At 61.3% G+C, this 22,316-nt stretch overlaps 1 protein-coding gene across 2 annotated transcripts in view; it reads right to left on the bottom strand.

Annotated features, from left to right (window-relative positions):
- The window catches only part of MTCL2 (microtubule crosslinking factor 2), a 30,959-nt gene extending 12,866 nt beyond the window's left edge, over positions 1-18,093 (bottom strand). The window contains exons 1-5 of one of the 2 annotated variants that reach the window (XM_074842911.1): positions 17,698-18,093; positions 9,282-9,506; positions 7,554-7,712; positions 4,848-4,910; positions 680-1,912 (exon numbers count right to left, since the gene is read on the bottom strand). In XM_074842911.1, the coding sequence (XP_074699012.1) occupies positions 680-1,912; positions 4,848-4,910; positions 7,554-7,712; positions 9,282-9,506; positions 17,698-17,829 (1,812 nt within the window). In that variant the 5' untranslated portion in view covers positions 17,830-18,093. The remainder of the gene's footprint in view (positions 1-679; positions 1,913-4,847; positions 4,911-7,553; positions 7,713-9,281; positions 9,507-17,697) is intronic. The other variant, XM_074842912.1, reaches the window with a different exon arrangement.
- Between the last annotated feature and the right edge of the window lie 4,223 nt (positions 18,094-22,316).

Here is a 22,316-nt window from a genome sequence, read left to right as displayed (position 1 = left end):
AGGACTCTGAACAAGCGAGTGTGCTCCAGAAAGGGGCTTGTGCCCACAGCCCCAACCACCATTGACATCCCCGGTCCCTGGCATGACCTGGGCCCCCTGGAGAGGAGGGGGATGGCAGGGCATGTGCTGCTCTCCGCTGCTCCAAAGGTTCTCGCCATCGGATGCAGATTTGCCCTGGGGCCTTTGCTCTCCAAATTACCCTGCCTGGGTACCACTGGGGACTGAGGCTTCTCACAACTGGGGTCCCTGCAATTTGGGCTGCTTTCAGGAGGCTGCAGGCTGCTCTTCTCCCACCTAGCTCATCCCCAATAAGAAAGAGCTTCCAAGCTGGGGATGCTGGGCTGAGCTGGGGGAGAGCAGCCAAATTGTTGGCCCCTGCTAAGGTGGGATCGCACCCAAGAGCCCCTGGCCGTGGGCAAGGCAGCCTCAGCACGTCCAGCCCGTGCTGGGATGCGCCAGGATGCCCACGGCCTCCTGCCCTGGGCACACTCTGTTGGAGCAGAGTCCTACCTTGTCCCCGGTGCCACTGGCATGCAGCAAGGTGTTAGTGTGGGGTTTGCTCTGGAGAGGCAGGAGGGAGGTTACGTGGGGGATCGGGGTTTTCTCTGTTAAAGCGGGCGGAAACGGGGCAGCAAATAAAGCGGCAGCTGCTGCGGGGGACGTGGGAAGAAGCCTGTACCTGGAAGTCGGAGGCATGCTCCTTCTGCAGCCCCTCTTTGGTGGCGTCATGGCTGCTGGGGCTGGAGAAGGGGAAAGAGTCTGTATGCTCCTTGAGGCCGCTGGTGAGGTGGTCCACCTTCCTCGCGAAGCAGCCCAGGTCCTGCTGGAGCACGCCCAGCCGCATGAGGAGCACATTCATCAGCTTGGCATCGCTGGGGCTCTCGCCGCCGCTACCCACCGCCTCGCCCAGCAGCCCCCCCGCGCACTCGTTGTCCAAGCAAGCCTTCAGCCCAGAGGTGAAGCCATTGGCATCCGAAATCAAGACATCAATCGCTTTGCTGACGAGCGCCGCCTGGTCTCGGATGCCCAGCAAGGTCTCCAGGTCCTTGGGCTTGAGCAGCTTGGCAGGACCATCGGGCACCTTCCCACCGCCAGGCACCCTGTCCTGCCCATCAGCTTCGCTGCTGCCCATCCCGTCCCTCCAGCCAGCGGTGGGGATGCACTGGGCCGAGTCGCCGGCCTCGGCGTCGGTCTCCAGCATGGGCCGGGTGGTCTGGCAGGAGGCCAGGTCGCAGCGCTGGAGGTTGGAGAGCAGCACGCGGTTCTCATACTGCAGCTTCTTCACCTTGCCGCTCAGCTCGCTGATCTGCACCTTGGCCGTGGCCAGCTCTTCCTGCGAGGGCTCACTGACCACCGAGCAGCTGTCCTCCGACAGCGTCACATCCAGCTCGTGGTCCGACTTGTACTTGGTCAGCTCGTTCAGGAGGAGCTTGTTCTGGTCTTCCAGCTCCAGCAGCGAGCGCCTCAGCAGCTCAGCCTCCTCCTCCACGAACTGCAGGTGCCGGCGCAGCTCCGCCACCGTGTCCCCTGCGTCCCCGCAGCCCGAGATGCCCGCCAGGAACCGCATGTCCTGCCCGGGCAACTCTCTGTCCCCCTGGCCCTTCATGTCATCCATCTCTGCCCGCAGCCCACGGTTTTCCACCTCCAGCTCCACTATCCTCCGGCTGAGGATGTTGGCTTCCTCCTCCACCAGCTTGAGGTGGACCTTCAGCTCGGCCTCGCGGGAATGGGGAGAGTCAGCCAGCTCCTCCACGGAGAGGGAGCTGTCGAGGTCTCCATACAGGGACCTGTACTTCAGCAGCTCCTCCTTCATGCCATCGTTCTCCTTGGCCAGTTTGGTCAGCTTCTTGCACATCAGGGCTGACTCCTCCTTGGCAAAATGCAGCTGGCACTTCAGGTCCGCACTGTCCTCCTGGGGAGCGAGAGGGCATGGGCGTTAGAAACGTGCTCCCAGCTGCCACGGTGGCTCTGAGCAAGCCCCGGGGACATGCCACCTACCCTCCCATCCCAGTGAGCCCGGGGGAGCTGCAGCCCCCGCTCACGGAGGGGGAAAAATAATTTGAGATCCATCCTGAAGGCTTTCAGGGAGAGCCCAGAGACAGGGCAGGATGCCCGGGCAAGGAGACTCATGGCTCCGACCCCAGGAAGGACACCGAGCGCTGCCGGGGATGCAGGGCCTGAGCCCAGCCCCGCTGCAGCCCAATCCACCGTGGGTAGGAGAGGGAGGGAAAGCTCTCAGACTCCACAGAGCAAAATAGAAGCCAGCAACAAGGTTTCCTCCTGAAAGCTGGCAAACGCTGAAACAACTAGTGCTGCTGCCTCTGCAACCCCCCCGCCGGGGCTCTGCTCCTCCCGCTCAGCCCCAAACGCTCCATCACGGGGTGGAGAAGTGCTGGTTTCGGCTGGAAACCTCCCAGAGTCCCAGCCCTCGCCCAGCACCCATCCTTGCTGCCACCACCTTGCCAGGGGACAGAAAACTCAGGCAAACCCCCCACATCAGCCTGCTCGTCCCTTCCCAAGCCCCTTTGTTTCTTGGGGCTGTTTCTCCACGTGTTTTTTTTTAAATTTAGCAGTTAGGATCTCGGCTATTTGCCCAGGCAGACTGTTTCTCTGCTTTCGAAAGCTTTTTGGATGGAAGACCAGGATTTCCTGACGTCCCAGCTCACGGCTTCCCGTGCCATGGGGTCACTCGAGTGCTCCGAGCTCTGGCACGGTGACTGCCAGGAGGGGACCTGCCGGGCTGTGACCTTGGCCCCTTGACACCCGCTGGAGCCCTGGGCGGGTGCTGGAGGTGGCCGAGCCCTTTGGCCGGGTGGCTACTGGCCTCGGCAGCCCTCTGCCTGGCTGAACTCATCCCCTTTCCTGTTTCCTTGGCTGGCAAAAACCAACTGTCCCCCGTTTTGTGTGCTCCTGGCCCCTCAGCCCCACCAGCCATGTCCATGCTCACACCCCCCAAATCCTGCAGCAGCTATTTACTCTGCAAACTTCCCAGGCTGCTCATATCGAGGCCAGGGGTGATGGGGGGAGGTCCCATGAGTTTGGGGTGCCGTTTTATACCCCAAACACCCTGCTGTGACCACAGGAACCACCCTGCTGCTCTTCCACGCTCATGCACAGACAAACAGCCTCGCGAAGGCGCAATAAAGCTGTTCCCCCCCTAATTAGCTGCAAAGATCAGGGGAGGGCTGGCGCAGGCTGCTCTCCCCGGCGGGGCAGACATGACCTCAGTTCCTGTTTTTCTAGGGAAAAAAAAAAGCAGCAGCCCGGTGTGTCCCTCTGCCCCTTGGCATCACTGGAGGGACACACATGACTCAAGACCACCTCGAGTGTTCCTGGGGTCTGGGGCAGAGCTCAGGATTGACTCTGTCCCCCCCCCCCCAGCTTCATTTTCAGTGAGCATTGATTCTCGCCCAGCACAGCCGGGCAGGAAAGGGGCCCAGGAAGCCACTGATGAGTCATGAGCATCTGTGCCCGCAGGGCCACCGGGCCACGGCCGGCTGCTCTGGAGAGGGAGCATCGCAGGCAGAGGCGGGGGCCATGTCCAGGGGCATCTGCACCTGAGGAAGCTCAGGGTTTGCTTTCCAGCACCGGCTCCTTCCCGGAGCATCGGTCCCACTGCAGAGCTGGGGCCACATCCAGCCCCACGTCTCCAGGCTGAGGGGCCTTGGCTCCGCGGGGGTGTGGGAAGCAGATGGGGGGGGTTTACTGTGGCCCAGGGCTGGGGTTTGTTTCCTGCCCCGGAAGAAGGCAGAGGAGGGGCTGTATTTCAGTTTTGGAAGGGTGTGACGAAGGGGTTCCTGGACAGCCCCCTTGGCTCGGGGTGCAGCCGGGTGTAGGTGCAAAGCCATGGCCTGCTCTTTGGGGAAATGGGGGGCAGGACTCTGGGACCATCAGCTGGCCTGAAAGGGCTCTCAAGGATGGAGTTATAAGTAGATGATAAATAAAAGACCGAAAGGGAAAGTCTTCGAGGGCCTGGGGATCTCCATTGCATGACTGCACAGAGTGGGCTGTGCCAGCAATGACACAGGTCACCCAGAAAGCCTCGGGGTGCTCAGGGTCCCTGCCGTGAGATGCTCTCAGCAGCGTGTGGCAGGAGTGGCTTTACAGGGTCTCCCTCCCTGCCCCAGCTTTGGGGGAGCAGATCTACTCCCCAAAATAAACCTTTCAGGTCTTCCGCCTTTGAAAGAGGATTTTTCCAGTATTAATACACTTGCATTCCCGCAACAGCAGCTCTGCCTCTCCGAGCCGTGGTAACAGCATTAGCGAGTCACAGCAGCTCAGCCCAACAGCAAGTGACAGCTGAAATCCTGCTGCCGCTGGCAAATCCCCCCTTGCCTGTGCTGCCCCAGCAGCCTGGCGTGGGGCAGGGACTGCGCGGCCTCGAGCCGTTCCCCACGGGGACCCTCAGCTCCCCAAACCCCACGGGGCTCCCGGGCCACCCTTGAGCATGGCCGCTGGCACAGGCAGGAGGGCCCAGGCTGCAACAGCCACAACACAAGAGCAGAAGCAGCTTTGTAATGTAAAAGCCAAAGTCCTTCAACTCCTTACTGCAGTCTTGACACACAGAAAGGGTTAAAGACACACAGAAAGGGTTAAAGCCACCGGCTGGCCACTGATGCTCCATTGATAAATGAGACAAGGGAGGGGTTGAGGACAATGAGGATGGCCCAGCACATCAATTCCTCCCTTATGCAGGGTCTCTGAAAGGCAGGACAGCCCTGCAAGGGAGGGGATGGCGCTGCCATGGCCAGATTTACTTCTGGGCCAGGCATAGCCTCCAGCTGGCACCATGACCTGGGGTGCTGGTGGGTCACCGTGGCATGCCCCGGACACGCTGGCGCTGATACCTGCACAGACGGTTTCTTCTCGGTCTTCCCGATGGAGCGAGACCCCCGCTTCTTCAGGGAATTCTGTAGAGAAAAGAGAGAGCTGTTACCCACACCGATGGCACGGCACCCCTGCATGGACAGACAGACCCAGCGTGGGTGGACATCAATGCTGACTTCTCCAGTCACTCGTGAACCCCACGAAAACACCAGAACCCCAGTGGGCTGAGGCCCTTTGCTTTGGGGGAGCTGGACTGGCAAGCATTGTATCATGAGGTTTGGCTAGAAATTCCCCCTGCAGGCAAGTGAGCAGTGAGAAAGTAGGAGTGAGCAGGAAATGAGCCGTGGAGAGGCTGAGTCACGGTCCTGTCAGGCTGGATGGAGCAGGGAATCCAACCCCCAGGCAAAGGGATGGCTCTCGGGGCATCCCAGTGTGGGAGCAGTAAGATGATGACGTTCCCCACTGCCTCTTCCCCAAGCAAGGGAAACATCCTGTTTGCTCAGCCATGGGGAGAGCTCCTCAGCAGGACGATGCTGACTCTGCCCTTGGGGTCTCTGGGGACACAAGGGACGATCCCCAGGCTAGCGAGGACAGCTGGGAGATGGGGAGGCCAGACAGAGCCATAAGGGAGACTGGAAGGGGGGAAAAAAGCGGGTGCCCAGAGCAGGGCCAGTTATCTGGGAAGGGGAGTTGGGGGTTTCCCCCAGGAACACCCACGCAGCCCCCCATGAGCTGATCCATGTGGCCGCCCTGGACCTATTTCCAAGCTGGCGCTGAGGCCCAGCAGCCAAAGAAAGCAGCTGTGAAATGTAAGCTGCTGCCTGTGCCAAGGTGCCGGGCTCCAGGCTTTCCTATTAAGGCCACGACCATCGTGGGAGCTGCTGCTGGGCCTCTCCCGGGGGGCTGGCTGTGCCACGTCAGCATCTCTCACCCCCACCGCGCTGGGGACCGGGGCTGGCGAAGGGCATCGCCCAGCCCCAAGCACAGCACCCTGGGCCAGACAGCAGCTGTCATCGCTCCACCTTGGGCACATCCCTTGGGGTGGCCATGCCTAAGGGGCTCGTCATGGCCAGGCTCGATGTAGCAGGCTTGGTGTGGGGTACCTGGACCAATCCCACTTTTCTCCTGCGCCCCAGGAGACACCACAGAGGGGTAGAGCCAGAGGGGCAAACGCATGCGCCTTTGGGGATGATCTGCCCGTCCAGACAATTATCCAATTATGGGAGAAACCTCTTGGAAGGAAGAAATAATCATCCCTGAGGGGTGAGCCCAGCCCTGCGCAGCCTCCACTCCAAGTAGTCGGCTTGGCTGCTAACAAGCTCTGCCATGCTCTGTGCCCTCCAGTGGGAGGGAGGAGGCGGAGGAGGGCTGTTAACTCACTGTTTGTCTAATTAGCGCTCTGCAATCAGAGAGTAACCCCAATGCCCTTGCTAGCCTGGGGACACGCCATCCCCAGGCTCAGGAAGCTGTGCTCCAAGCTGTGCCAGGTCTCCTGCCAGCGGGCAGTGTCCCCTCTGGGCTCAGGCAGCTGCAGAGAGGGGCTGTATCCTGCCCCACACTCTTTTGCCAGGGCAAGGCAGCAGCTGGCGCTCAGGTCTCCCTGCGCACTGACCACGCAACCATTTTCTCTGCCTGTTTTTCAAGCGTGAGAGCTCAGCTCCCGCTGCTGCCATTTGTTATTCAGTGCGCGCTCGCTGGCTGCAGGGAAACCCATTTCACGCCTGTTAGCGGAGGCTGTGCAGCAGAGGGACAAGACACCCTGCCTGGGGTGACGCTGCTCCGTGCCACCCCAAGAGAAGGTGGCTGCAGAGGGGATGGGTGCAACTGCAGCCGTGTCCTGCGGCTTGCCAGGAGGTGGCCACGGCGTTAACCAGAGCCAGCCGTGGACATGCCGAGCCGTGTGCTGGCTCCCTGCCCTGCCACGCAGGGGAGCATGGCTGGGGGCAGAGAGAGCCCTCCCTGTGCTGTGTCCCCGTCCTCGGTGGGAGCAGGGCCTGAGCTCTGCCACGGCACGTCTCCCCCCACGTGCTGCCCTGACGGCTCAGCCAGTGATGCTTCCCGAGGCTCCCCGGGGACCAGAGGCATCCCAGGCAGTAGGGAAGTGGGTTACAAGTGCTGCGATGGATCACAAACCCACGCTGTCACCGGGATGCCTTTCCTGTCACCGAGGATGACAGCGGTCCTGGCCAGGAGCTGGTCCCAAACCCAGCATGGCACGGAGCACCCTGGACCTGTGCGTCTGGGTACATGCATGGCACACATCTTCCACAGATGGGATTGTGCTCTGCAGCACCGCTGGGACACCGCCGGGACATCAGGGCCACGCAGACCCACGGCTCAGCCCGCTTCAAACTAGCAGTGTGTGGTCAGGATATGGCCAGCACCGGGCACTGTGCCAGGGACCCCACACATCCTGCAGAGCTCTGGCCAGTGGGAGTTGGGCATGGCCCAAGTGGCTGGGCTGAGCCAGTGGCTGAGGACACATAAAGCAGTTCTAGTGCAGGGGGGAGGTCCCATAGCCCCCCTGGGACGGGATAGAGCCACCCCGTGCTCACAGGGTGGGATGAATCACGCCTCGCCAAGGGCAGGCACTGCTTGGGTTTCACAAGCATCTGCAGCAGGGTTTGGGTTTCAGCGGTGTGAGCAGGGATGGGGGATCCTGCGGTGCAGGGCCAGGACACCTGTTACGGGCAAAAGCCTTGGGACGCCTCCCGATCCCCCCTCACCTCTCGGAGCTTGTCCATCTCGTTCTGCACCACCTGCTTGGCCAGCTCTGTCTCAATGAGCCGCTGGCGCAGGTCCTCGTTCTCCTCCTCCAACCTGATTCTCTTCTTCTCCACTGCCTCCAGCTCATTGTGGAGCCGCACAGAGACGTCCTTGGCCACCTGGGGACACAACAGGGCTGTCATCAGGCTGACTGCAGTGCATGTGGGCTGGGACCGCAGTGCCTGGGCACCTACCATCCTCATGCAGAGATCACCAGGCTGTTATAGAGGCCCTTTAGAGAAGACACCATGCTGGTGACACCCCAGCCCTTGTGTGTGTCCTCTTGATGGTTGCAAGGCTGCCCAGCATCCCCATCCCCTGGCCAAACCCTGCCTTCCCCAGCTCTAATATGATGCCGCAGGATGCTTGTTGCCTCTTCATACATTTTACCCACACCATGAGGCTGGAAAAGCCCCACCAAGGCTGGAAAAGCCAGTGAGCAGCACCAGAGCAGGCAGCCTCTCACTGCAGGCAGCAGCTGTGCCGGCCGGGAGAAAGGCGAGCTGCTGCATCACGTTACAGCAAAAAAGGCAGCTGCCCCCGGGGTGAAGTGTCTCTGTCCATCCCAGGCCCAGCCTCGGAGGCCCCCTCTCCAGATCCTTGCATGGGAGCAGCCCCTGGCATAAAGGGAGCTTAACAGCATGAAGCCTCAGCTCCTGCACCTGCAGGAAGGGAAAAATTGTCCCCAGTCCTCCTGGTACCTGCCCAGTTCAGGGTGAGAGGCAGCAGCAAGCCCCGCTGCAGGGCTGTGGGGGCTCAGGCCATGGTGTCAGGCTCCCATTCCCCCCAAGGATGGGCTGTGCTGTCTTTCCCAGAAAGGGAGAAGCTGGAGGGGGGCATTTTTCGCAGCAGCACTCCAAGCCGTGCTGCCAGGCAGTTTGGGTAGGGGGCTGGGCCGCTGGCAAGGACAGACAGGGCAAGGTGGGTTCACAGCCCTGCACTTGTGGCACATCTCAGCTCCGGGACCAGCTGTTTTCTGCTCAAAAAACTTTAAGTTACTCCTCGAGCTGTTGCCCATCCCCCCTGAGCCATCCCCGGCTGCCACCGCACCCCGCTCCTGGCAGCGGCTGTGTCAGCAAGAGCCCTCAGCAAACACTCACCGGCACCAGCGGCTCCTCGAGGGCCAGCGGCTGGCGAGGGCCAGGCAATGTCACCCTGCAGAAATCCCCTTGTCCCTGCCCCAGCCTGCCTGCCACAATGCCTGGGGCTCTGCAAGGTTTCCCCGAGGGCCGAGAGGAGCAGCTCCCAGATCCCCAGGGTCCTAGTCCCCATGCTCCCTCCCTGCCCACTCGTGCGGCTCCAGCCCACGGCGGTGGCCCCGTCCTGTCCCCATCGGTGCAGGATAAGGGAGCTTGATTCCAGGGCACACGGCCAGGCTGGGCTCCAGCCTGCACAGGATGAACCTCACATATGGCACTGCGAGACCCCCATCCTTGGGCAATACTGGCCCTCTCCACCCCCAGGATCCCCCCAAAACACCTGTGAGCTGAAAGCACTGCTCCCCACTTCTCCTATCACCACCGCTAGCGGGGAATCATGATTCCCCCATTAATGACCCCATAAACAGCACAACCCCACTGAGCTCCCTGCACCCCAACCACCCCCCTCACCAGCAACCACGTCCACCAAAAAACACTTTGGGGGACCTGGGGACTGCCAGGACGGGGACGTCGTGCTCCCGGCCTCACCTTGACGTCCTGCTCGAGGCTGTGGATGAGCTCGCCATCCACCTGGCCCGTCTGCGCCACGCGCAGGCTGCGGCGCTCAGCCTTGCGCAGCCGGTACTGCAGGATGCGGCAGGTCTTGCTGGCCTGGTCCAGCTGCTGCCGGAGCTCCTGCAGCTGGTAGACGTCCTCCTCCATGTAGACATCCCTCATCTCCAGCATCTCAGCACGCAGCTCCTCGATCTCATCCTGCAGGGAGACAAGTGTTAGAGGGAACAGACCCCACAGCTTGCTCTTTTCTCTTCTCCCCCTGGGACATCTCCTCACCATGGCTCCCCTGCCCTCCTCCATCCCACCAGCTATTTTCACAGACTTCAACCCCCCCGGGTCAAGCCCCATCCTTGCAGGAAAAGGGCTCAGAGTCAGCTGGGCACCATCACCCACTGCTGAGCCAGCCGCCTGGCGGGGGGGAACAGCCAACATGGGCGCCTATAAATATTTGCGGTAAAAGAAAGAGGAAGGTGGGGGAGGGAGAGGAGCTGCAGGAGCAGCACAGGCAGCAGCCGCGGCGAGAAAAATGTAGGTCGTCTTTGGAAAAGATGTGTCAGGGAGGCAGGCGAGGGAAGGAGGAGACGGCAGGCAAAGACAGGGGAGGCAACACAGGGACATGAGCAAGATGCCACCAGTGCTGGGGACCAGGGATTGCCCCTCGTTTTGCCACCAAGCAGCAATTGTTGGGCTGGGTCCCCCTTCCACCCCTTCCCAGTCTTATCAGCTCTCAAGGTGACAAATCTCCCAGCCCAGCAGAGCCTCTGGCGTGGGGCCGCAGCGTTGCTGTCACAGCAGGGCCAGGGGTGACATCCTGCTGGCACCAGCGCCGACCCAAAGCCTCCTCCATGATTGCTGTGGGATCCCCTGCAATAGCCGCAGCCCCAGTGCCACCTCCCCATCCAGCGCAGAGCTATGGCACCGGTGATGCTCAAAGACTGTCCCCTCCAGTCCCCAGGGACCCACATGAGCAGCACCGCCCAAAGCTCTTTTCACATCCTCACAAGCATAATCTCAACACAAATCTTCCAAGCAATCGCTCCAGCCGTTGCACCGGCTGTTCTCCTCCTCAACAAGACCTGGTGGACCTGGCACGCTCCTGGGAGGGGATCGAGCAGCTGCTTTCCTGCCAAAACCCCCACCCACCAAACACCTTTCATCGCTGCCAAATGCAACTGCCACTTGAGAGGTGAGGGGCTCACGCTGCTGCCTTGCACGGCGGCACAGCCCAGGGAGGGACGAGATGAGGACTGGGCACAGGCAGCGGGGATGCACATCCCCCATTCACCCCAGGCAGAGGGGGACAGGATCCCTCTGCTCCTGACACCGCCCGTGACAGTGACCCACAGCCTGGGACAGCAGCACTGTGCCGGCTCTGCCAGGCGCTGGCACACTCGCCGCCGCACTCGCCCGGCCCGGACAAAGCCCCAGCTGCAAGAATTCCCCCGAAAGGCGAATCTGAGCCTGAGGAGGGGGGGCAGCAGCTGCGGGGACAAGTCACAGTCGCTCACTGTTGGCTTTAAACACTACGTGACAAATAAGGAACGTCAATTAGACAATCCCGGATTATCTCCCGGTCCAGGCTGCTGGAGCCTGGCGGCACCACAGCCACCAGTATCCTGCTGCCCTCCGCCGCTCTGCTTCATGCTGGGGGGTCCTGAGCACAAGAGCTGGGCAGAAACAGCCCCGAGGCACCAAGATGGGCAGCGGGGTGTCACAGGGACACCTGTCTGGGTGCTCCAGGGACAGCCACTGACTGTCCTGTGAAGAGGCATCACTGCAGGCACATTTCAGAAACACCCCCCGACACCTCAGTCATGAAACCCCCAGGGATGAACCCCACATGCTGCCGGCCAGCCCCGGCATCAGCTGTGATGCACCACGGGGCGACGAACCCAATGGAAACCCACCGCCAGCACTGCCCACCCCACACGGCAGTGCCACGGCCATGGGGACACCAGCAAAACTCCCATAAGCCAAACCAGTCCGGGGAGCTGGTTTATGGGATCTAGTCCTTGGGAGCTTTCATGGGAAAAAATACATTATGCATTGCAGGTGAGCAGGCACTCTGCAACGGGATGGTGGAAAACAACTTTTCACCACCGAATTCATATGAATCATGGCTTGAATACGATTGTAAAGGCACACAGGGATGCCTGCATCCTGCTCCAGCACTGACCACACCGGCTCCCATTTGCCATGTGGCTTCCCCAGGCAGCAGCCAAGCAGGGCAGGGAGCAGGGACCTTGGAAAAAACCCAACCAAACCTTACATTTGCTGGAAGGAAGCCTGGGCTTGCCATGCTAAGAGCTCCTGCTTGTTTATACCAAGGGTTGTAGCAACCCTTAGTTTAAGGGGAGGCTGTGTCCGGCACGAGCTGCTGCCTGGGCAAAGCCCAGTGGCACAGCCCTGAGCTGCTCCTTCACAGTGTGCTCCCCCGGGGAGCGGGGCTGGGGGGGTTTGCAGCAGGGCTGGCACTGGAAGGGCCGAGAAAGTGGTGCCTCCCTTCACTCCAGTGGCAGGAATTCACCCTCACCCTGTAACACCAATAAACCCTCTGAGCGGCCGCAGCCTGGCCCCTCAGAGGCGAGCCATGCCACTAAGCCATAGTAACTGGATTAGGATCAGAGAGCAAAAAAAATGCCTGCAAACTGGAAGAGAGCTTAGGGCGGCAAACCTGACTGCCTCCGTGGCCGGGCTGTGGGCAGAAGAGCCCCACGGTGCCTAGAGGCAGCACACGGGGTGCACAGAGGTCCCCTGAGCACTTTGGGGGCCTGTGACGGCCACTGAGCCTCACCCTTTGCATCTGCACCTTTTCTGGAGTTGATGCCCATCTTTGCAAATTCAAAGCAAAAAAGATCCAGTTAGATAAAGGGGAGAGCAGAGCCAGGAGCAGAGAGAAATACCCTAGAAAAATCCCAAATTCAGAGCTGGTGTTGCAAGCACGAAGCACCATAACGATGCTAAATAACGAGTGAAACAGAGATGAGGTGGGCAACACTGAGGATGAGATAAATTACTTCCTTCCACCATGACCATATCCATGGGCTGCTCACCACCTCCATCCTCTGGGATTTTCTGTTCATCTGCTGCTGCATCCCTGCTCACCCCATTTCTGTAACAGCAAAGTTTTCATGGGTTTTTATGCCAGAACTCACTTCTCTTGGAAGAGACACTGGGGATCTGCAGTCCAGGGAGACTTTGCAATGCACGAGGGACGACAGTGTGCACAAGCAAATACCCCACTTGTGTTTGCAGGAGCCAGGCTACGCCTGATGGAGGAACCTGAGAGACAACATACACCTTCAAGCTTCACCGAGCAAACCTCGGAGACATCGTCTCTCCCTGGGGAGATTATTAAAAGAAACTAAGAAGTGGTAAGGTGGGATGCAAACTGCCTGGTTCCAGCTTAGAAAAAAACCCCATCCATTTTCAGAGCAGGAGAAGGTAACAGCTACAGTGGTGTCCGTACATCTGCTTGCAGCACATCAGCTCCTCCAGGAAGGGCAAGACCTGGAAGGGGCTGAGTTTTAGGGTGATGGCTCTGAATGATGGCATGGCAGAAGAGGCACCAGTGGAGATGGCAGAGCACACCTCAAAATGCAGATGAGATCCCTCACAGGTTGTAGCAGCAGAGTTAAACCCTCGGACCTCCTCCCCAAGGGCAGTTACACACTGGCTTAGGCACCTCCAAGAACGCAGCAAGCTCAGACCAGACCAGGGGACTCGCGCTGTGCAACGCTGGCAGCTCCTCAGCAGGACCCACTATCTTTTAGAAGCAGAAAGCACCAATGGATACAAAACAGGATCATGCAAATAATGACATGGCTGGCTGTTGTGCTGCTGACAGCACATACACCCTCAGCTTTGGCAGTCCCAGGCTCTGGGGCGCAGCCAAGCAGCAGCCGCCTGCCCGTGGGGGACAGGCAGCTCTCCGGGGCACACAGCCCTGCCTGCATCTGCACCCTCCACCCGTACCCCCAAGATGGGAAGGAGGAGAAAGGGTGGAAGCTGCCTGTAGGTTTTGCATCGATGCCTTTGTGCGGAGCTCGGGGCCGTGCTGGCAGCGGGTGCGCCTGCGGGAGAGCCTGCGATCCCTGGTGCAAAGACAGGGATTACCATCTAGGAGCAACAAGCACCGCTTCCTCTATGATTACAGGACAAAAGCAGCAGCTTTCAATTAACTCTGAGCCCCCGCCAGACAGAAGAGGGAATTATGCTAGGGAAAAAATAAAATCAGAGGGGATTTCTAAAAGAAATTGCCCCGGGTGTCTAGGCATGTCCCCTGCCAGCAAGGGGATCCCAGCAAATGCAGCTCACCCTGAGCCCATGCTGGGGTGCATTGTGTCGAAGGATGGGTAAGGCACACCCATGTGTCACACGCAGGGGCTTCTTTAGGTGCATTAACAGCAGCTCTAGCCCAGCTCCAACAGTAAACATCCGCCATCCTTCCCTCCATGTCATGCCGGAGCTCAGTGCAGCAGCCTGCGCGCTGAGCGCTGCCCCTGGCCAGCACACCAGCTCCTGCTCGGCAGAGAGCACAGCACGTCAGCGAGGGAAAAATCAACATTTCTCAGCTTTACACCTGCCCCCATAAATTAACAGGCAAACAGCTGGGGGCTCTCTGCAGCCCAACCCCTGTTGTGCAGCAATCCCAAAAGGCAAGAGGCTGCAAAGGCCCTTCCAGGGTGGCTGCTGGTGGGGTGACACACGGCAGAGCCCTGTGCCCCGGCTCTGCCTGTGGTTACCGGACTCCCGGGCACGGTCCCAGCCCCTGTGGTTGGGCAGGATCTGAGCAGCAGCGGAGCTGGGACCCAGTGCCAACCAGGCTGCCCCAACACAACCCCCAGGTCCCCCACGCAGCCCCCGGTGCCCCTGCGGGATGCTCTCAGCGAGCCCTCACTGGTGACATGCACCAGTCCCCAGCCACCTTGGGGGAAACGAGGCACCCACCTACCCTACGTGTTTCTCCACAGAGCTGGGAAACGCACGCAAACCCCAAGGGACACAGGGTGACACGGGGCAGGCAGCAGGAGGGGGCAGGCAGGACTGCGCTGCCGGCATTACATGGCTCCTGCCTAAGCCCCTTCCCATGGAGAGGAGAAGGTTTGCAGGCATCCCCTCCCCTCGCTCCAAACCCTCTCCCGTGCCCACTCTTTGTCTGCCTGTCCCTCCACAGCTGCTGCCGTATCGCATCTCACATTTTCCAGCCCGCTGAGCAGGGCCAGGAGCTGCTCTCCATCGCACGGCTCGGCAACAGCGAGACGGGGTGAGGACACCCGAGATGCCTCCTCCCTTGCTGAGTTGCCAACCCCCACGCGAGAAACAGCCCTTTTTGGGGAATCGCTTGAAATAACCCATAAATGGGGGGTCACAGCAGGTGCACGCACCCAAGAGCAGGGACAAGAGGAGACACCAGCCTACCCGGTACACCCAGAGCAGGAGGGGGAAGGCAGAGCCTTGCACAAATCTGCGTTGCAAAGAGAAATGGGTGAAGTGTACTAAAATATGTACATTTTATTATGGCAGTCGAGGAAAGATGCAACGTGAGTTGGCACTGCTACAGAGGGCTGCGATGTGCTCTGCTGGGAAGCTCCAAATTCCAGCGTGCATCACACAGGCGTAGTAGCACCACGCACGTCTGGCCCGTGCCAAAACGTTGCCAGAACCCTCCCACCCACAAAAACCCTCATTTCTCTTTAAAAACACACCAGGTTTTAGCTGGCTCTGATGAATAAATAAAAAAAACAACATTCATTTGCAGCAATTTGGGTGAGTCCTAGGAAATAAGTCACCTCTGATAAGTCTGATTCATTCATACCCAAGGGGAGGGGAGTTGCCGAGGCCAGGGGCCACCTCCACAGGGTGCATGCTGCTCTCCGACCTGGGCTGCATGGCAGCATGGGTGATGCTGATCACTTGGGTTAGGGCTTTATTTTTGTTGTAAGGCCCCAAATCCGCAAATTTTTAGCAGAGGTGGCACAAGCCAACACCCTGCTACAGCCCAGCACAGCTTTCCACTCCTTGCTGGAAAAACAGGGCAAATCTTCCATCTTTTTTTGGAGCACAAGGGGTGTGTGTGTCTGGCTGTGGCTTCTGCCCAGCTGGATCCAGGGTGCCACCCCAGCAGTCTCCTGCTCAAGTGTCAGGAGAAGCGAGCTACAACACCAAAACATGATTATAAGCAGGATGCACGTGCCAGGGAGGTGTGAGCAGAGGGACCCGTGCACTGCCATGAACGCACATAGGGGACGTCGCGGTGATGAAGGGAGGATGCCACCAGCATCCCCACGGCGCTGCTTGGTGCACGCCTCTGGCAGCTCTCCACTCTCCCTGCTGCTCCTGGCTAGGGGATTTTGGTTGCCACCCCTCATGGCAGGTAAAATACTCACACCCCACACGCCTGCAGCTTGCCGGGAAGATCACGTGGAAATGGAGGAAGCAATTGCTCAGTCCGCAGGAACGGCCGCGTTTGCACGCGTGTTCTTGGAAACCGGAGGGGCCTCATCTGTATTTTTCCAGCTCTCAGTAAATCAAAGCCCTTAAGCTCTTGCTGCTAATTCTGGCAGGAGTTGGGACACCAGCTGTGAACTGGGGCTTTGCTAATGGACAAAGGGCCTGATTGAGCATCTTTGAGCGCATCACCCAACGCCTAGCTCCCACCTCGTAGCTATAGTCCCGACACATTTACAAACTTTGGCACCAGTGGTTGAGAGCTGGCCTGATTTCCAACCTGCGACATCCGAAGAGCAGCCGGCGAGACGCCGTACCTACCCCTGAGCCCCCCAGCAGGTGACTGCACAAGCATCTCATCCACAGCTCCACCCTGAAGAAGAGCAGAGGGTGCAAAATGCCTGCCTGCAGCCCACCGGGACGTGGCACCTGGCGGGTGTCCATGCCCACCCCGCAGCAGGCAGCGCGTGCCAAGGTGCATCAGGTCGACGTGTGACAGAGGCAGAACGGCTCTGTGCCCCTGTCCCCACGCAGCATGTCTGCCCTGGCTTCACCACGCACCCTGAACCTGGCAGCCACGCTGCACGCCCGGAAAAAGGCCCCGGGGAGCAGGGGAAGCAGTGGAAAGACGCGAGCTGGAAAATCTCCCCAGGGTCTGTCAGTGTCAGCAGGCAGAGAGGGCAGTGGTGAGCACCCCATCCTGTGCCAGGCCAAGCTGTGCCCAACTGTGTGGGGTCAGGATGCCAAACCAGGCTGAGCCAAACTGTGCCATGCTCAGCCATGACAAGCTGGGCTGAGCACAGCCATGCCATGCTGAGCTGTGCCTTGCTAAGCCGTGCCAGCCCAGGCTGTGCTGAGCCTACCCATGCCAAGCTGGGGCCATGTTAGGCTTGGCCATGCTGCACTATGTCATGCCAGGGCTGGCCATGCCCAGCTGGGTCATGCCAGGCTAAGCTGGCCCACGTTGTGCCAATGCATGCCCTGTGCCAAAGCATGCCACGTTATGCTGAGCCAAGCAGCGCCCAGCCACGCCACACCATGCTGGACCATGCCCAGCTGGGCCTTGCTGTGCTGAGACAGGCCAGGTCTTGGGCCCAGCCAGGCCATGCTGTGCCAAGCTGAGCTGTGCTCTATGTCCAGTTGGGCCATGCCAGGCTTAGGCAAGCCGTGCCATGCATCCAGTCATGGTACACTATGCTGAGCTTAGCCAAGCCCAGCCATAGCATGCCAGTCCATCCCCAGCTGGGCCATGCTGCGCTGAGCTGAGCCCAACTAAACCGTGCCAGGTCATGTTCAGTGATGCCGTGCTGGGCTGAGCCATGCCAATCCCTGCACGCAGCCATGCCATGCTGTGCTGCCCAGCTGAGCCAGGCCAGGCTACGTTCAGTGATGTCATGCTAGGCTGAGCTGAGTTGAACTGTGCCCTGCGCCCAGCCATGCCCCGGGATGCCACGCTGTGCCACGCCGTACCTGGGGATGCTGAGCCGTGCTATTGCCCAGGGATGCTGTGCCATACTGAGCCACTCCGTGCCCAGGGATGCCGCACCGTGCCACGCCATGCCCTGGGATGCTGAGCCCTAGTGACCCATGGCCTGGGATGCCACGCTGTGTCACGTTCTTGCCCAGGGACGCTGTGTCACGCTGAGCCATGCCCAGGGATGCCACACTGTGATGACCCTTGCCCTGGGATGCTGCATGGTGCCCAGGGATGCTAAGCCATGCTGACCCTTGCCCTGGGATGCCACGCCGTGCCATGCTACGGCCAGGGATGCTGTGCCGGGCTGAGCCGTGCCATGCCAGGGATGTCGAGCCACTCTGCGGCCAGGGATGCCGAGCCTTGCCAACCCATGCGCTGGGGTGCCACGCTGTGCCCCGCTACTGCCCCGGGATGCCGTGCCACACCAAACCGTGCCCTGGGATGCCACGCCGCTGTGCCCACCTTGAGATAGTCGTTCTCGGAGCGCAGGTCCTCCAGCTCACGGAGCAGCCCGTCGGTGCTGGCGTCCAGCAGCTCCTCGGTGAGGTCGGAGAAGGCGAGCGAGGTGCTGAGCTGCAGGCGGCTGCTGGCCATGGAGGCGGCCGAGGGCTCCTCGGGCAGCGGCGAGGCCTCCCCGGCCGAGGGCGGCGGCGGCGGGGCGCTGCCCGGGGACTCGCCGTCGCTGCCGCTGAGCCCCAGCTCCAGCGAGAGCAGCTTCGCCTCCTCCGAGGCGCTGCAGTCCGACACCTCCGAGCTGCTGTCGGTCAGGCTGGCCCCGGGCACCGCTCCCGGTCCCGGCCCCGGCCCCGGTCCCGGTCCCGGTCCGGGTCCCGGCCGCCGCGCCCCGGCCGCCGCCGTCTCCGCCCCGCGGCACCGCCCCTTCGCCCGCGCCGCGCCGCGCCCCGCCGGCCCCTTCCCGCCGGCCCGGGCCGCCGCCGCCGCCGCCCGCTTCTCGGGGCGCCCCTCCTTGCCGCCGCCCGCCCGCCGCGGGTGCGAGTGCGGGCCGCCCGCCGCCAGCCGCGGGGCCGCGCCCGGGTGCCCCCCGCCGCCGCCGCGCCGGCTCTTGGCCAGCGACCAGCCGGGCACCTCCTTGGGGCGGGCGGGCGACGGCGCCCGCTGCGGCTTCTTCTTCTTCTCCGGGAGCGGCGGCGGCGGCGGCGGCGGCGCGGGGGGGCCCTGCTCCGCCGGCGCGGCCTCCATGTCCCGCTGCGCTGCGCTGGGCTCGGCCCCGGCTGCGGCTGCGGCTGCGGCCCCGGCTCCGCCCGCCCCGCCGCCGGGCGGGGACGCGCGCGGGCGGCGAACAAAAGGCGGCGGAGGGGGGGGGGGGGGGGGGGAGCGGAGGGGGGGGGGCGGCCGTGCTGGCGGCAACAGCGACCCCTCCGCCCGCCCAGCGCCGCGCCGCACCCCCACACCCCGCGCTGCGGGACCCCGGGGCAGCCCTGACCGGGGGGGCACCCCCGTGGGTAAGGGGACCCCCGGGCATCTTCAGCAGCGCGGGGCCGTGGCGGGTAGCCTGGGGAGCGCAGGTCCCCCCAGCGCGCCCCTGGGTATGAGGGTCCCTGCGGCGTCCCTGGGGGCAGCGGTCCCCTCGTGTGTCCCCTGCGGTGCGGGGCGCTGGGGCACCCCTGGAGGGGAAGGGTCCCCCAAGGCAGGTTGGGGGAAGGGGGTCCCCAGGGTGTCCTCGGCAGTGCAAGTCCCCTGGGGGTCCCTCCAAGCACAGGTCCCCCGGGGGCAGCCTCGGCGGTGAGGGTCCCCTGTGGGTTAAGGTTCCCTGGGGCCCCCTTCGCGTCCCTGGGGCACCCCCGTGGGAGGGGGTCCCCCAGGGCACCACTGTAAGTGCAGGGCATCCTCGGAGGCAGGTCCCCCATGTACCCCATGGGTGGGTGTGAGGTCCCCAGCGCCCCTCTTGGTGACGATCCCAAGGCACCCCCATGGGTGGGGGTCCCCTGGAGCCCCCCGTCATGGTGCCCGGCGCCGGCTCCAGCTGCCGGGGCACGCACAGCCCCGCACGGTGCCTCTGTGGGGGGAAGCCGTCAGCCACGAGTGCCTGGGCGAGTCTGCTCCCACCCACCCGCTCGCGTCCCTCATACGTTAACAACCGGGCCCCAAACCCGCTGCCAGCATCCGAAAGCTGCATTTGAAAAATGCTCCTCCGTGCCTGCCCCCACGGCAGCGCGGCCGGCTGCAGCCTCACGGCGGGAAGCCGAGCTCCCCCGCCTGTGCAGACCCCCCCGTACCCCCACGCTGCTCAGATCCGGCTTTTCATGGCGGGCAGCACAACCCCAAGGCAACAGCTTCTTTTCTCCAGGGGCAAAAACCTGAGCCTGGCCGAGGTGCAGAGCCCACCGCACGTCTTGGTCGGCTTCTGCCTGAGATAAACACATCTGGGGTTTATTAGGGCGTTGCTCGACACCCCTCTCTGCTCGACACACAGCCCCCTGCCCTCCCTGGGGAGCCTCCCCAGGCACCGGGCACCCTCTGGTTTAGGCTCTGCCCTAAACCAGCCGTGCATCCGGCACAGGAAAATCAGGATTGTACAACAAACCCAGGCTTTTATTGCAGCTCTGTGCTGCTCGTGGCCTGAGCAAGCGCTATAAATCGGATGGATGCCTGTGGCCACGGCTTGTTAAGCCTCTCCTGCGGCTTTGCAAATCCCTAGGTGGTGGCTCCAGTCGGTCAACAGCTGATGGGTGGAATAAGGGACCCCAGGAAGGTGAGGGGGGCTCGGTACCCTGGCCCCACATTGCAGCACAGCCACTGCACGGGGGCAAAGCCCCCCCGGGCACTCCTGCCCCTCCTAGGCTGAATCGCAGCCATGGATGCTCCATTTTCCAGGCTCTGGCATATCACCTGATCCCACACCTTGTGGGGAACCAGGCTGAGCTGTCACCGGTCCTGTCCCACAGCCCAGGCACGAGGGATGGACGGAGGGCGGCACAGAGCTGCCTTTCCATACGTGCTGCAGAGCAACACGTGCCCAGAGCTAACGGGAAGGCTGCTCTCCTCACGGGCCTTGCAGCATCGTTAGCAAATTATGATTCAGTCCTGCTGCATGACTGCACATGCCCCTGCACGGGACGTCAGGCCCTGACCGATGAGTGCCGCGCTTATTAATGAAGATCATTATTTTTCCTCCGAGCAGTGGTTAATTGCGTAACACAAGGCACGCTGGGGGCTGCCCTCATGGAGCCACACAGCAACAGGGGAATAAGGGATGAAGGCAGCATGTCCCCAGCCTTGTCCTTGGGGACAGCCCCCAGGATGCCATAAGGCTGGGGCACATGATGTGCCCCCAAAACTGCTTAGGGCTGGGCACAGCCCTGTGGCTTTCCCGGAGAGCAGACTCCTTCAGGGAAGCCCATGTCCCAGGTTCTGGCTGGTCTCATCACCCAGTGCCTGGGGACTCATCCCTGTGCTCCCAGCCTGGCTCTGGCTTGTCCCCACTCCTGTCCAGGTGGCCTCAGGTTGCTACACCCCATGGTGGACATGAATCTCATCACAGCAGGGTGGGCATCCAGCAGTGCATGTGCATCCCATGCCAGGCATGTTGTCTCTCACCACCTTTGCAGCAGAGCACGCCGGCAACAGGCTTTGGAGGCAGGCGAGGGCTGAGCCAGCCCTGTTCTGGGACCGCTGCCTGGGGGACAACGGCTCAAAGGCAGAAACAGGTTTGGGGTGGAAGTGGGAGGGATGTTAACAGACCTCACAATATCCCCTGGGGCTGGAGGCAATGCAGGCAGCCAGGTTTAGAGCTGAGCCAGTGTTGCCCTGGGCCAGGTGCCCCTTGGCAAGGCCACAGAGATGTGCTGGAGGACACAGAGTCCTCCATGGCCGGGGCCGTGCCAACTGATCTCATTGATGGTCTGTTGTAGTGGATGGTCTTGAACTAGCTGCTCCCAGGAGAATTATTCAATAAATTTGAATTAAATGCGGGCGGGCGGCTTTCTGAAGCCTCTGAAAGAAAAGCAATGAGCTTAACCAGCCCCCTGGGCCCTTGGGAGGTCTGGCCGGCAGCCAGCCGGAGCCAGGATTCGGCACATCCTTGAGCAGTGCAGAGGGAAAGGTCTGCTCGTCGGCCTCTGCGCCACTGCAGACGGGGCTTGGGCAAGGCAGGAGTCCCCCCTGCCCTCCCAGGGGCCACCAGGGCCTGGGAGAGGGGACACAGGAGAGGTGGCCAGAGGGGACATCGTCCCGCTGCACCACACAGGGTCCCTGGTGGCTCCCGGCACAGGGACACTGACCCTGCAGATCCCAGCCACCACCTCCTGGGCCACCACCTCAAAGGGGCTGCGCTGGAGTTGATCCCACCATGCTTGGTGTGGACAAGGGCAGAAGCACCTCAGGGGGACATGTCCCTAAAGAGGTGTCCTGAGTGCAAAGGGCAGAGCCCAGGTGAGCACCAGGAGGCAGCAGCAGCAGCTCTTCACACCGGAACACCTTTCTGGATCAGGCCCTGGGCCCTGCACACTGTCTGCTGCTTCTCCTCTGGCTCTCGGTGGCAGCGTTGGCTTCACTCCAGACCTCTGATGAGGCTGTCAGGTGCATTTTGGGTTAAGATGCTAAAAGCCTTGTAGCAAAGAGCTACAAAGCAAAGAGCAGCGAGGCCTGGAGTGTGGCAGGAGGCAGAGCCTGAGCCCTCAGCCTCCAAGGGTGCAGCAGGACCCAGTGAACCTGCATGCTGGCCCAAACTGTATTGACCAAAGCTGACAAAACCCCACAGATTGATGATCCTATAATTTCTTAGGGAAAAAAGATTTAGAAATGGTTGTAATGCTTAGCCAATATTCAGCATCCCTGTTGTTCAAACAACATTTGAATTGGCTATTAAACATTTCATGTATATATATATACACACACACTATTTGAATGACAAATATTCTGATTGCGTTATTTTTAAGCACCTGCATGCATTGCTTAGTGTAAATGCCATGCTTCCCCCCCCCAAGCACTGCTCTCACTGATGGGGTTTTTGCTGCCAGGGAGGGTCCTGAATAGGGACAAGGATGGGGACATGCAGCCAAGAGCAAGCCAGCATCCCATGGGAGGCTATGGGAGCAGAGGGACAGTGTGTGTGGCCTGCC

The sequence above is a fragment of the Strix aluco genome, chromosome 17 (genome assembly GCF_031877795.1).
Source record: "Strix aluco isolate bStrAlu1 chromosome 17, bStrAlu1.hap1, whole genome shotgun sequence".
Lineage (NCBI taxonomy): Eukaryota > Metazoa > Chordata > Aves > Strigiformes > Strigidae > Strix > Strix aluco.
Note: the sequence above shows the minus strand (reverse complement) of the source record. Positions and strands in the feature narration are given on the sequence as shown.